Source organism: Harmonia axyridis, chromosome 1 (assembly GCF_914767665.1).
Source record: "Harmonia axyridis chromosome 1, icHarAxyr1.1, whole genome shotgun sequence".
Lineage (NCBI taxonomy): Eukaryota > Metazoa > Arthropoda > Insecta > Coleoptera > Coccinellidae > Harmonia > Harmonia axyridis.
Window position 1 is genome coordinate 39169046 of NC_059501.1, and position 15337 is coordinate 39184382.

Here is a 15337-nt window from a genome sequence, read left to right on the forward strand (position 1 = left end):
GGTGTAGATCAAATCAACATAATGCTGACACCAACAAGGAAGTCGTACAAAGAGAAGATACATAAAGTGAAAGCAGTAAATACTCCATTCATGATGATTCTGTCAATCGTCTGCCAGAATAAGCTACCGAGTGAATTGGCCGATGAAGTTGAATATCAATATTTGTTCGTAAGCGATTATATATTGCACCATAGAAGTAGGAAAATACTTGCAATTTGAACTTCTCCTTGTGGATGACTCAACAGTATGGAGTATGAAAGAAAAAAACGTCCTGCTACCGACAAAAGTACCGCAAGAACCTAATCCTTGCTTTATTTTCATTTCAATCATAACAGATACAACATACGATAGCTTTTTCTCAACGCAGATTTTTTTTGTGTATTATTTGGCTGATTATTATTTTTTTTTGAGGTCCCATGCCCTGTGTTCAAACCTACCCTTCATCATGTTCAAATGTGCCATTCAACGGAGGTGTTCCCACTTTAAGTTCTTAATGATATCAAAAGACTTTCTGGTGAAAATTCAATCCTATAAACAGTGCAATTATAAAGTAAAATCAATTATTACATTCTTGTCATAGCCAATTAGCCAAATTTTCATCAAAATTTTGTTCTTCTCCCCTACAGGTACACATTCTCAGGTTTGATGGTCAAACCATATACGTCAACGTTTATTGATATTGATTTACAAATGAGTTTTCCACTTTTATATAAACGAATTTCAAGATCAATAATTATTAGTCAATACTCTGATGCATTCGAACGAAATAATTATTGTCTGTTGTAGCTTCTGTTGACTTATTCATTATTTATGTACATATTCATTAAAAAGATATTATCGATATTTCTAATTTCAGAATTCAAGATTATTATAGATCAGTCCCTCATGCAAAATCATTAAGACCTATTCATTATGATTCGAGAAGAAATTCAACTCATTTTTTTCTCTTTGTTTCAGTTCCTCCATCCAAAATTCACATATACGACGACAGAAGGATAGAAAAAACAATTCTGTTGGGGCCATATAATGAGGGATCAGATCTCAATTTGATATGTGAAGTTAAAGGAGGTAAGTTATTATTGCAATGACCAAAATTGCTGATTTTCTTACATTTTTTTATGCGATCATCATGTTATCGATGTAAGCACATTGAAGTAGATCACCAATTTTTCAGAGGCAAGAACGATGTTATAATCATTTATAAAGATCCTCAAATAAAACTTTTAGCAAGGCGTTTCTCCATTCGGAATAAGAATGATATTTCGTTTATTACCAATACCTTCTCCTAGATTTTTGAAATAACAATAACAAAATAGTGATCATTTGTGTTGTAAATAATTATATTACATTCATTGCATCTATCAATTGACAAGTAGATCGGCACACCTACCTACAGGGTGATTCCGGAGGAAACCCTCAGATTTTAGGAGAAGTTCACACTAGTCAAGGCTGTTTCGAAACAATGGTTGGTTTATGGTTGGGGGCCTTTATTGATTATTTATTATTTAATCTACAGGGTGATTTGTCCGATTCGACCGATTTTCTTTTATTCATAGCTTTGGTATGGCTGATCAATATCGATGAAATTTTCAGTGTAGAACAATATGATTGTCAACTTTCTTGTCTTACTGAATACAGGGTGGGAATTATGATAAGTTCAGATTATTTTGCAGGTTGAAGAAACGATACAAGCTCTTCCTGAGTTCTAAAGTAGTTTTTCCAAATTCGAAATTCGTTTTTAACCACTCATATTCTGATGTATGAAATCATTTATTCCAGAAAATATCTTTATACGTACCTACGTAAACCAAAAAATCTACAACTACTAATACAGAATAAACATTGGAAACATATTATGAGAGGCAAAACTAAGGATAACCACAAAATTGACATAGAATGGTTTGATTTGATTTTTTGAATACATATTCGCGACCTTTTTATTAAATTTCTTTCTGATGAGGAATGGATTTTCCTTTGAGATATTACATTCTTCGAAAATTCTTTCAACTATAGGTGTTCTCTACTTCTAATTTCAACCTCAAATTCGTAATTCGGAACTAATTTGACTAGTACTAATAGACGGTTCCTCCTACACCCGTTCAAGAATTTGATTGGAAATTTTATTTTGAGTAGGCCTATCAATGTGCTCTGCCTTACTAGGATATTGCCTATGTTCTTTAGAATAATGGAATAGTCCAAAAGTACCTTTATTTGGTTGACGTTGGTTGTGAAATCGTCTTTGATATTCCATTTTGGCTTCATTTCCATTTCCGTTACAAAAATCATAAACAAAAATCAAATCTGCATATTCCGCATGAGTTAATAATTGGGGCATGTTGAAATACACTTCTTATAAAAGATTATTTATTTAATAGGTATTCTCATTCTGTGGTTCACTGAGATGGTAACCATGCATCTTAACGAACTTGATTTAAATTGAGATTTAAGTTTCATGGAAAATTTTCAATTTGATAAACACTATTTTCCATCATTCGGAAGAGCTTTGTATCATTGGAAGATACAGCTTTTCTATCTTGTTCAGAATATTCTCACTGCCTTGGAGCAAAATAACGATATTGTTCATCTTTAAAAAATTTTCTAGGAAAACTAGACGTGTGCCAAAAAAAAATAAAAACGCACCGTATCAGAGAGCGAATTTTCGAAAACGGAATGTACAGGGTGTTTTTTCAAACCTTCAAATTCAATCTGAACTTATCATAATTCCCACCCTGTATTTTGGAAAAAGTGTTGGAATTATTGAAACTAGACAATCATATTGTTTTACAATGAAAATTTCATCAATGTTGACAAAGCCTCACCAAAGTTATGAATAAAAGAAAAATCGGTCGAATCGGACAAATCATCCTGTAGATTCTCAATGAAGGCCCCCAACCATGAACCAAACATTGATTCGAAACTGCCATGACTAGTGTAAACATTTCCTAAAATCTGACGGTCTCCTCTGGAATCACCCTGTATAGTGCAACAATCATCCCTCGCTATTCTGTCGACAGGAATATAGAATATAAGTCGATGTTATTCTTCCATCTTGTAGAGCATGTGTAAATATTTCTGTCAATACTCGGACAGGAAGTCGAGTACCGGAGTCGATAAAACTGAAAATAGTAGGAAATTCCGTTTCGAGTGATTGATTGGCTCAGATGATGCGATCCGGAGAAGGTCGTAAATTCAGTTCTGCAACCGGAATCGTTTTCGATCTGTGCCAGAACTTCCAGTGAACTTTTCTGGAATAAACTGCAGTATTATCGTAAAACCGGGTCAGTGTAAAAATATATAAAACGACTCATTTCTCAAACTTCAATTTATTGGCAATTTCAGAGATCGGCGATGGTTTTCTTGTTCCGGATACCTGTCGCGGCAGCCATATTTCTTCCACTCTTGAAGTAGTAATAATCTGAATCTCCGGATGAAATGAATGCACACTCACTGTTACTGATTTTATTGCTGGAATTAAATTGGTATTTCATTGGATTATTCTATTTCTATGTTTTTGTATACAATTCCGTTTCGGTGTCATTTTCTGTATCTTTATCTTTCAGATTTCCAAATCTGTAATTTTCGATTTCGAGCAGGGGATAGTCTCAAACGATAAATTTCGATTGACTGGACAAATTTTAGATATATCTGTCCGTCAAGTCGTGAAACTTCAACACGAGAACGAAAATACTAAAAACTTCAAGGGCCAGTTGCACCATAGATATTCTTTCAAGTTCAAAATTAAAAAACGTGCGAGTTTTTGAATGAACAAGTATTAGAATGATCCTTCTCTATTAGTATTATACATTATTTCCTCTTATTGACTGGATATATATTGAGATTAATGAAATATTTCCATAAGTTTGTTCAATGTAATATATTTCTTGAACAAACTCCCTCTCCTATTATTATCATTATAAATATCGTTTAGTGATTTCTTCATCGAGAATTGTGAGTTGGCAAAAAAATTTTCTGTATCACAAATTTGACAGATAATAGATAATAAATAAGTTCAAATTCATAAACGAGGCACAAAGTTTTTGAATTGAAACGAATTTTCGAATGAACGAGTGGTAGAAAAAACCTTGTGTATGAATATTAGATATACATTTTTTTCTCTTATTCACTGAATTTTTATTGAAATTATATTTCCATAAATATCGTTAAGTGATATTTGCACTAAAAAATGAAATGTGGATTGGCAGAACAGTTTTCTGGATCACAAATTTGACAGATAATAGATAAATCTGTGCCTGGATAGTTTCGAGTACCAACATATAAAAATAAAATAAATTCTCTATTTCAGTATCGTAATGAGTTCATTACAGTACTAAAAACAGTGCTGTAATGAACTTTTTACTGCATTTGGATATAGTGAAATGATTTGCAACATAATTCGCAATTTCTCTCAATTCTGGATGTGTTAAATCGATTTCGTTGGACATAATTCACGAATTTAATGCGTAATTATAAATTATTTCAAAATTCGAAATGTACGATTCAAATTCAAATTCCGTAATCTGTCAATTTTCAGACAGTCACACCAACTGCCTAGATACAATACATAAGTCATAGGATGTATAATTTGAATTTTTCATTGAATTTGGACAATATTCCACAAAACTTGACTGAAATAGAGAAAATATCGTCTAATACTCGTTGCAGAAGGCAATTCCAACACTCATGTGTTCGAAAACTCGAATTTCGCATTCATATTGGAATAGGATTCCCTTCTGCAACTTGTTCTAGAATATACTAACAATGAAATCTGTGCGAATTTGCAATATTTTCGCACGATTTCTCACTACAAGATGTGGCAGAATGAACGAATAAACCACTGAATTAGAGAAAAGTTATTTATAATGCAAGTGGAAAGGCAATGATATTCTTCCACGAGTTTCTAAACGTCATGTGAAGTATGGAATAAATTCCAGTAAATTTACCATTCAAAATGCTTTGTAAGAAAGGCTTTTTTTCATTTGATTGTGTTTAATCGATTCCTTTTTTTCTTTGTCTCTGTACTGTGCTTTTTACTGATTTTTCGGTTTCTCTTGACAAGCTCTTTCACTCGCTCTTTCATTGCTTCTTTGGTTTTACCATGTGGATGCTTTGGAGATGGAATTTCAATTCTGTCGGTTCTTTCCTCTTGGTAGGCTTTCAACTTCCTCTTCTGACTCTACAGGAGTTGTCGGTGGGATCTCAATGATTTTCTTTTGAAGTGTTTCGCTAGCTATGCTTTTGTCAGTCTATAATGAAGGCTTTCGTTTGAATTTTTTCTGTTTTCAGCCCGTTTCCTAATACCTATGAGTTCAATTGGATTGTGGTCTACTATTGTAGATATCTAGGCATTTGGTAGGCCATATTCGCTAGGGAAATATTTTGGTATATCAGGTTCTGGTACAATTTTTCCTCTACTTCATTCCGCATTCAAAAGACTTGTATCCTATGCGTCATTTCCGCAATCACAGAAATGATCTAATGGATATATGGAACCTCGCACACAGGAAATTTAACAACCTTCTGTTTTAAGCTTCCCCTTCGGTTTTATCACAAAAATTTTACGAGCGATCAACGAAGACGACATACTTCAGAAATATCAAACTCCCAAATATTTATAGGAGAAATATTACACCAAAATAACGGAGCCAGTTTCAGGAAAGATTTATCATACTAAAACCTTATGAAAGTTTTCTAGATACGACCCGAGAATAATGGACCATATTCTCGATTCATAAATATTGTTGCTATCGTATTAGATACCGAATATTTCTTGGCTGACGTCCACATTACCAGTAAGAGAATTTTAAGACTATACCTTTTATGATATCATGAAACAATTGAACAATTACAGCAGAAATATTCACAAGTATATTTATGAACCTATATGAAGGGGATTCTACGTTATCGAAAAAAATTTTGAACTGGGAATGATCTCAAATGATAAGTTTCACTCTTTGATCACGAATTAGTATCAAATTCGATTTTGTCCGTCCGTCTATAAACATGACAACCCTGGAACAGAACAGCCTAAAAACTTGATATATTCAGGGAAGGTTCGGATTTCGAACGCGTGTGGTCAAGTTCTTTATTGATAATATTTCGATATTATTTTCCCGATTATTGTAAATCTTCAGGTTCAATCCATTTGAAAATTCTAAATGAAAAGTCCGAACAAAGAACTGCGAACATTTTTCACTGATGAAAAATTTTTTTTCTCCTGGAAATTTTCCTAAAGAGGGTGTTCCGGTACTACGTAACTCTTTCTCAGGTGTGAATAAAGTATATTAAGAGTCAGGGATGTTTGAATTTTTTTCTTACCATGCCTCCAAACCAAATAATACTCCCATAATTCAGTTTTTTTATGATAACCTCCGAACGTCTCAAACGATTCTGGTAATTTTTTTCAATTTGAGTCAAATCAAATATCAGTACTGATTTGTTATCAAGTCCTTCCTCATAAGTCTTCAAGGCAGCTAGAAACGAACTGACCCCAGCACTTGGTGGTCCGAAACGTTTTTTTTGGTTGATGACATCGGCGAAATTCCTTCATGTATGTATTTTATCATTAATTCTGCAATAAAAAGGTAGCAACATTGCAAAAATACACCGTTTTCAACTTATCAGAACGCACAACAATGATAGAAAATTTCTTTGAATTTTTCAAAACATTTCTTGGAAGCTAAAAGGACCATTCGAACAATAGAATTCAGGGCGTGTGATAATATGATGATTCTAAGAAATTAAGAAAGTAATTTACGTAAATTCAGTCTTAAAGTATAGTACACAACTCGAGTTGTAAGACAATTATGCACTCCTAGAATTAATCTCTCGCCGCTACGCGGCTGATGCGTAACTTTTTCTAGTCGTGTATAAATAAATTAATAATAATAATCTTCTTTAAACTCCTTTTATGTAGGTGATATACTATTAATAGATGGTAACTGGTTCCGTGGAAAACACATCAATAAAAAAGGGTATTTTCAAGATTTTCTCATTTTGTCATTTGACAAAATAAGAAAATCTTTGAAATCAATGAGCACTGTCTTATTTCTGTTATATAAAGTAGAGGCATGAATTCAAGATGAATAATATCGAATAATAAATTCAAGCTGTAGATTTAGCCGAAGAAATCAAGTTTTGATGTGTTGAGGCTACTTCACGTTGTATACTAAAGAACTAATTTCTCGAAAGAAAAACCTAAATTATAGAAGTATCGTAATGAATTCAGTAGATGTTATTCTAATTTTATGAAATAGTTTTATATTTTGAACGACAAAGGGTTTTGAAGAGTGGACCTCAATTAAAAATGTATGTGTCATGTAATTCAGTATCCATGTAGCGTTTCGGCATTATCCAATTTCCATGTGAATTTTGGAATGAACTTCTCTCAAACATGTTTCAATTTGTTAAATCGAGAAAAATAATTTTTTAATCCTTTTCAACATTTTCACAGTAACACTTCTATTACAGGTCGACCAAGGCCAAGGGTGAATTGGTTCCTAGAAAATTCCCTTTTGGATGACACGTTCGAAGTCCGATCAGATGGAATCACCGTCAACTACTTGACATTCCTTCACATCGAACGGAGGCATCTGCATGCTCGATTTATATGTCAAGCAAGCAACAATAATTTAGTAGCTCCCGAAACAAGAGTGGCTGTGTTAGATATAAATTGTAAGTATACGGAAAAATGTGGCTAGATACGTTGTGCATCAACTAGTGCAGAAAAATAAACGGAAAAAATTTTTTTTTCAAGTTTTTTATAAATCTAAAAAAAATTACTTTTTACGGGATATTTCCAGAGGAAAGACAAACCATCGTTTTGACCATATTTCTAGCTATCGAAAACGATTGTGTGCGTCCGTCTGTCTTATGGTCAAGATACTTAAAATTTTCAGGGTACGTTCAAAGCCTTAATAATCTCGATTAAATTATCTTGATGTTCATGATCCGGAAATAGTGGTAGAAATTTTTCACATTCAATTATTGAAAAACCACAAATCTAATCAAACTGACATTTATTCAAAATCCATAATACGTCCTAACAGGAATAGTTACTCAGCTCCAAATTTAATAACACTCTGTTCTGAATACCTACAGATTTTCATAACTTTTCTGTAATCTGAGATATAAAAACAACTTTTTGAATCACGGGTATCATTCCGTCTATTCAGAGCAAATAAATAATAAATATGAGAAGATGCAGATCTCTGAATAATCTTAAGGTTGTGTAGAAACATTAAATAGGTAATGTTCAGAAAATTTAGAAGAAAAAGTATATAATTTTGGGGTATTGTCAAAAAAAAAAGATGAATTTGTCACAGTTATCGCTAATCTCCACTAGAAGGTTCACAAGAAGAAAAATATGGTACGTTTTAATTCAAAATAAAAAACCAACAAAAGCCTCCCAAGGAAATTGTGTGGCTTGTTGCTCAGAAAATACCATACCTTCACACAATTGATCGACTTATGGTAGTTTCCCTCAGACTAAAACCCACATTGACTTGAAATTAATCGAGCACGCTTCCTGGAAAATTTAAAATTATGGCGGGACAACACGTTGATCAACTCATTTCCAAAATATAAAAAGTCCGGTTCACTTCTCAACGTCCAACTACTAAAATCATAGGTGACACACAAAGTCATTATTCTAATGTCCAAAACACGATTTCTCTATTTGAAAAACTATAAGCAATCATTCTGTTGCCGATGTTACGATCATAGACGCTTCTATAGCACAGATAAACGCATAGAAAGGTCCTGCTGAATCGATATCCTATTTGCGAAAATAAACATAGTTTATGCAATAGAGGGTCTATTTGCAGTTCGAATTCAATTTGGGTGCTTCGTATTAAGTCGGTAGTTGAGGTATCGTGGTTTGCCTTTATCCAGCGCAATATCGGCTAAAAGTCGGTTTAGTTTGGAGTCTTCGTGCAGGGGATTGAAAATTATTCCTGTTATGTGCCGGACTGGCTCGGAATCAATACAATCCATAAAATTCTAGAACATTTCAGTTATAATTCAGTGTATAAATACAGGTTGTCTCAAAAGAAAGTTTATGTCCGCAAAAGCTATTGAAAAAAATTGTTTGACGAAAAAATTATGAAAATACAGCAGTTAGGAATTTATTTCTAAATAATCATGTTATCCAAATGTATAACTGTATAACTTAACTTCCTGATGATGGATTGGTAAGTATGCTCCGTCATGGCTACCATTTCGTGGCGAATATTTTGTTCAAACTGGGTCAGAGAAGTTGGTTCACTAACGTGAACTCTGAAGATTTGAGGAAAGCCTATAGGTAATAGCCAAAGGCGTCAAACTAGGATAAATGTCACCTCTCGTGGAGATTAATTTATCTGCAAATCGAATTGGCATCCTGGTGACTCAATATTTGCATCAATTGAATTCAATAGAGGTACATCTTTGGATATTTATGGAAAATGCTGTGTAACGATAGTCTATGCTATTTAAAGTATTAACATGAAATGAATGAAGAGGTTGGGATCATCACGAACAGAACCGTTCATCACGATATAACTGCTCGTAAAAAATTGAGCTTCAGACATCGATATCAGTTTTCGTCTATCTAGGTCAGCAATAGGATGTTTGATTCGAAATTGTTCAATTCGGTTCTCAATAACCTTGAGCACATAGGTTTTGGTTTATGTTATGTTGAACAGGTGTCCTCAAACATCGAATATTTGAGGAAGAATCACGCACCTTATCAAAGGGAAATTGGCTCTGAGTGAATTTGCTCGAATTTTTATTTGTTGTAGAACTCGTGATTCTGATCAAATGACCATGTTTCATTAATGCTCTTAATTCAACCGTTTACGTAATATAAGTTGCTCAAAATTAATTTTCTTAAATTTCAAATAGCCATTGTGAAGAAATTTTTTCGAATGTATAAACCAACTCGAGTATGCATCGATTATTATACAGCTGATCAAAGTCCACCAATATCTATATCAAGCCGATGTATTATTCTTAGCCGATATCGGAAAATGGCAAAATTAGAATATCACCCTTTAGCGCAGAAATTATAAGAGTTGAAGATGTAGTTTTTTTGGTTCCACCAAAAATAGCACGGCATCACGAAAACCTTGTCACTCCATATTGAGTCCTACACAGGAAAAAGAAGAATTCCTCTGTGGTTCAGCTCTATGCTTACTCACTTCATGCTCTCACCTCTAGCGAGTGCTTCCATAATTCAGTATTCATTCAGCAGTATTCATTCAGTAGAAGTATTAGTAGATGTTATTACAATTACAGCTCTATTATATGTTTATGTTCTCTCGCTTAACATGGCATATTAAATAAGTTACAATCATTCTCGTATTTTCCTTCATCTACAATCAACATTATACAGTCCTTCGAACAAGAAACAACAAGTTTGGTACTTCGAGCCAGAAGAAACAACGTTTTGGTACTTCGAGCTAAATAAAATCACACATTCTTCCACACCATCTCTACCCACCACTGAGAAACCTTGTTAAACCTACGAATTTAGGACAACCTGTTATGTCAATGGTTCCATTATTATTGGGGATTATAGAAAAAGAAGTTTTAGCGGAATACCTACAATCTTTCTCGTACAAAAAAATGTATTGCATGATGAACCTTAACGGCAAACATTTTTTAACCCTAAAACGATAGGGTTTATCGTTATATGGTTTTCACGATATAACTGCTCGTAAAAAATTGAGCTTCAGACATCGATATCATTTTTCGTCTATCTAGGTCAGCAATGGGATGTTTCATTCGAAATTGTTCAATTCGGCCCACTCTCTATATTTATTTGTGCATTTTGATTTGCAAATTTTCATATTCATTTCAATTCATACAAGCTTCATCCGTTTATTGAAAGTGTGAATATTCGTTCCAGTGAAACCCCAGAGTGTCAGCATTTTAACGAAGGAACGCCAAGTATCTGCTGATAAAAGATATGAAGTGGAATGTCGAACGTATGGATCTCGTCCTGATGCTGTTATCACATGGTGGCGAGGTAGCAGACCTGTCAAGAAACTTGCCAAGATTGTAAGTTACGTTTATTGAAATATTTATAAGGGAATATATTTCTGGGGGAATTTTCGATATAAGTAGCTATATTCACTCATAACAATCTTATGGGAATTTGTGGAGTTCTCACACTTATTTCTGGATTTATAATGGGAAAAAAAATAGAGAAAGAAAATCAAAATACATATGAAAAGTGGGTGTTTAATCGATCTCGATAATTCTATACTATTCACGTCCATGTTTGAAATTGAGCAATTTATCACCGGAATTTGATTATTTATTATTTCTGTCCAAATTCCTGTGATAAATTGCTCAGTTCACAATAATTTTTGATATATCACCTACAAATATATATTTATATGAAACCGAGTAATGAGTATACAACTATAATTCGGGAAATATTCCTATACAATAATCCTATTCAATGAGACAGTCATACACTCATCTTCTTTATCAACTACATAATATATTAACTGACAAAGAAACTGCAACACCCAGAAGGAGCTGTTTAAATTAATTTTTTTTGTGAAACATAGATAGTATAGCAAGGAGTAAATGATTGAATTTGCAGAAGAAAATCATGAAGGTTTTTTCATGTAAACAATTTTTGTTACTCAATTATTATAGTCGTCTTTTGCAAGTTCTTGAAATCGCTAACCGTACGAATAGAAATCCAACTACTGTTATGAGATGTTGTCAAGCGTGGTTTGATAATGCCCAAAATCGAAGAAGACTAGGCACCGGACTTCGAAGGGGCACAAATGAAGTTCAAGACTTATGGACATCAGAGACCGATTTGCGTCGACTCGATCTTTGACTGATAAGTGGTTAGGAGAACTAGGCCATCCTGTAACTCTCCGAAAGTTTACCGCCGTATAAGGACTTTTGGACTGCTTTGGACATCTTGTGTTATCTCTGACGATTGAGCATCGCCGGCAACGATTACAGTGGTGCAGAGGACGTCAACATTGGAATGTGGAATGGCATCAGGTCGTCTTTTCTGATGAATCTTTATTCTTCTTGGGTGCACATGATGGCCGAAGAAGGGTTAGACGACGTCAGAGAGAAAGAGGTAAACCTCAGTTTGATATTAAGGGTCATGTACACCGGACAGTAGGCGTTATGGTATGGGGTGCTATTGCAAATGCCAGAAGGTCACCTTTAGTCTTTATTAGAGGTAACATGACAGCGCTGTGTTACCTTCAAGAAAAAGTGGAGCCATATGTTCTCCCTTACATTTACCGGCGAATCCAATATTCCAATAAGATAATGTCCAACCTCGTGTTGCCAGAGTTAGTTCAAACTTTTTCGGAGTGACCCATGTGGATCTTTTGTCATTGCCTCAGCCCTTACGGGCTTTTGCGATTCTGAGACATGTACACGTAGCTTGGGATAGTATCCCTCAAGAAGAAATAGTCCATCTTAATGCATTTTAATTTGAAAATTCAAATAAATATTGCATCAATGCCGAGACGTGTTGGGAAGTGTTAAGATAATCGCGGTGGACAAACACATTATTAACAAATTTATTAAAAAAATTGTAAACCTTCTTTTTTTCTCCAAATTTCAATGTTTTACTCCTTTCTTTTCTATCTATGAAAAATGATCTAAAAAAAAATTCAAAATTTAAACAGCTTCTTCATGGTGTTGCAGTTTCTTTGTCATTTAGTAGAATTTGCTCCCTAGCTACATCGACTTGAATTTAAGATGATATTTAACACAAATTCCGTGACCAAGATTCCTACAACTGACATTGATCACAGAAGTAGTATGTATTTGGGTCATAGGATTTTAAAAATTTCGATTTGAATAAAATTTGATTTCTTATGCTGAGCCAAACAAGCTGATAAAATATTCCATTCAATCGAAAACCAATTTCAAAAAATAACTTGCTGATTTGGCGCCCAGGGTTATTTAATGGATTCATTCCTCGTTCGATGGAATATTTGTGGAAATCAATTTTGTTTTATTTCATCGGGGTTATTTATTCGAATTAAAAATTTAACATTTTATATGTTCAATACTATCAGATCCAGGTTCGTGCTCCCTTGCGCAACAAGGCGAGAAGAGAAAATTTTCACCGCGTTGAGATTTCTGTACTTGTCCAATCAGGCATCCAAGCTTCATGATACAAGGTAGAGTATCATGGTATCATGTTCGAGCTTCAGTTGACGCGTGAACGTCTCGAATCAATTCAATGTGGTGAAAACGATCTCAACAGCTCGGGAATCTTCTCTTTGCGATGCAACTTTGTTTGATTTTTTTGCTTTTTTTTTAAGGTAGAGTTTGTTTATTTGCATTACCCTTGATCAATTTCTAGGATATTGCTGATATCTTTATCGTGAACTCATGAAATTGAATCATTAAGTAGGAGACAATCTTAATAACTAAGAGAGAATAATCCTGCTTGCATAAAGAAATTAATGACATTTTTCTTGAAACTTCCACATCGAGTAGTTCGAGAGTAAAGTCATTTGGTTCAACGATTATTATTTTCTTCAAACCCTAGAATGACCTTTTTAATCATAGGTAGGGCATTGAGAAATACCTGGGTTATTCATCAGTTCTCAAATATGTTTATGGAAATGAAGGAAACTATGGAAGCTATAAAACTAGCCGAAATTATATAAATTGGCTTACGAAAATTTAGATATTCCACTAAAATTTTAATCTCGCCTTCACTTTTCCAAAAAACGATGATCTTACCTTCCTCTCGAGGAAGGACTTTCGTTTCAAGCCTGTAGATACTATTTATAATTCATGATCGTCAAAGTAGAAAGATGAATGTGAAATTATTTTATATTTCATTTTGATTTCACATTCGTTGAAATTGTAATTGAAGCATTTATTTTCAACCCCTTAATGTAAAGTGATCTAATCGAATAGGAATTTCCCAATGGAGAATTTGGGATAGCAAATAATGTAATGTTTGGTGATTATGAGATAGACGAATCATGTTTAAAATATCGAATGATCTACGAAGAAAAAGAATTACGGTAAAACGTTTATTCGATTTTTTGTGAAACCTAATATATGAATTCACGGCTCGTTTATAATTTAGAGATTGCGCTAAGAAACAACAAAAAATTCCGAAGAATTGATGCAATGCTAAATCTGTATCTTCGAAAGTCATCTGAAAGAGAGAATTTCACTATTTCATGGCATAAATTTCCACTGGAAATTCTTTGCATATTAATATCAGTCGCATGATGAAACAGATCAGGATTTCATTATTTCATACAAAATATCAAACTCATTATTGAATTTCAGTTCAATTAAATTTAATAACTGACATAATGCAGCTGAATGTTTGAAAGTTGGACGTTTGTTTATCTCAAAAGTTCAACCCTCATGATATCTGAAACGAATAATTCGGAGATATGATATTCACATATTAACATCGCATTTAGAATAAAATCTGATACGCCAATATTTCGTTTGTTAATGTATAGCGATCACAGAATATTTCAGAATTTATCCGTCAAATTTCACTGAAATTTTGAGTTTTTTAATATTTTACCATCTTTATAGGAATGTCTTATGCTTCATCAGTTAGTTCCTGGACTCCGTGAGACATAATGCTTTCGTCATGTATTCCGCCTTTTCATGTTGAAATGTTTCCGATGCCTTTCCTCCCGATGAATTGATTTGATTTTCTTTGAATTTCCCTAATAGTGAAGATAAAGTTCATCAAGTTATCCAAAAAATGTGAAGCTTTTAAATACGAAAAAAAAGGTTTTTCTGGTCTAATAACCCTCTTGAACACAAAGTACAAATCTGTGAAATGAATAGCCTTACAAATAAGTCGATATATATTTTCTATACCTTCAGAGGTAGATGTGAAAAGTGTGAAGCACATGGTGGATATTTCAAACAATTGCTACATTTTGTACAATACTTTTTCCGCTTCGAACACTATACAGGGTGTTTCCTTATTGAATGTCAATATTTATGAGATTGATTTTTGAGCCCATTTTGAGAAAAAAACTTCATATGAACATATGTCCTAAACGTCTTACCTTTTGAGATACAGGGTGGTAAAATTTTCAAATATAAATCATTTATTATTAATATCTATAATATCACTTCAGATTTAATGAAATTTGTCATACATGTACTATGAATCAAGAGGCATCTTTAATGTACAACTTTTATTTTAATTTCCACCAGTGACGTTCGTACGTCATTTGACTTGCCTATATTTTGGCAAACATTGATAGTACGCCACAAATTTTTCCTGAAATGAATATTAAATATTATTTTTGAAATTCCCAACATTTCTTACAAAAATTGATCACTTGTTTTTTCCAATCCGATG

General features: G+C 33.4%; 1 protein-coding gene across 3 annotated transcripts in view; it reads left to right on the plus strand.

Annotated features, from left to right (window-relative positions):
- Positions 1 to 15337, plus strand: part of LOC123671355 (nephrin) — a 494576-nt gene that overhangs the window by 302040 nt on the left and 177199 nt on the right. For all 3 annotated transcript variants that reach the window (XM_045605135.1, XM_045605136.1, XM_045605137.1), the window contains exons 4-6: positions 958 to 1068; positions 7468 to 7671; positions 10886 to 11037. In XM_045605135.1, coding sequence (XP_045461091.1) covers positions 958 to 1068; positions 7468 to 7671; positions 10886 to 11037 — 467 coding nt within the window. The remainder of the gene's footprint in view (positions 1 to 957; positions 1069 to 7467; positions 7672 to 10885; positions 11038 to 15337) is intronic.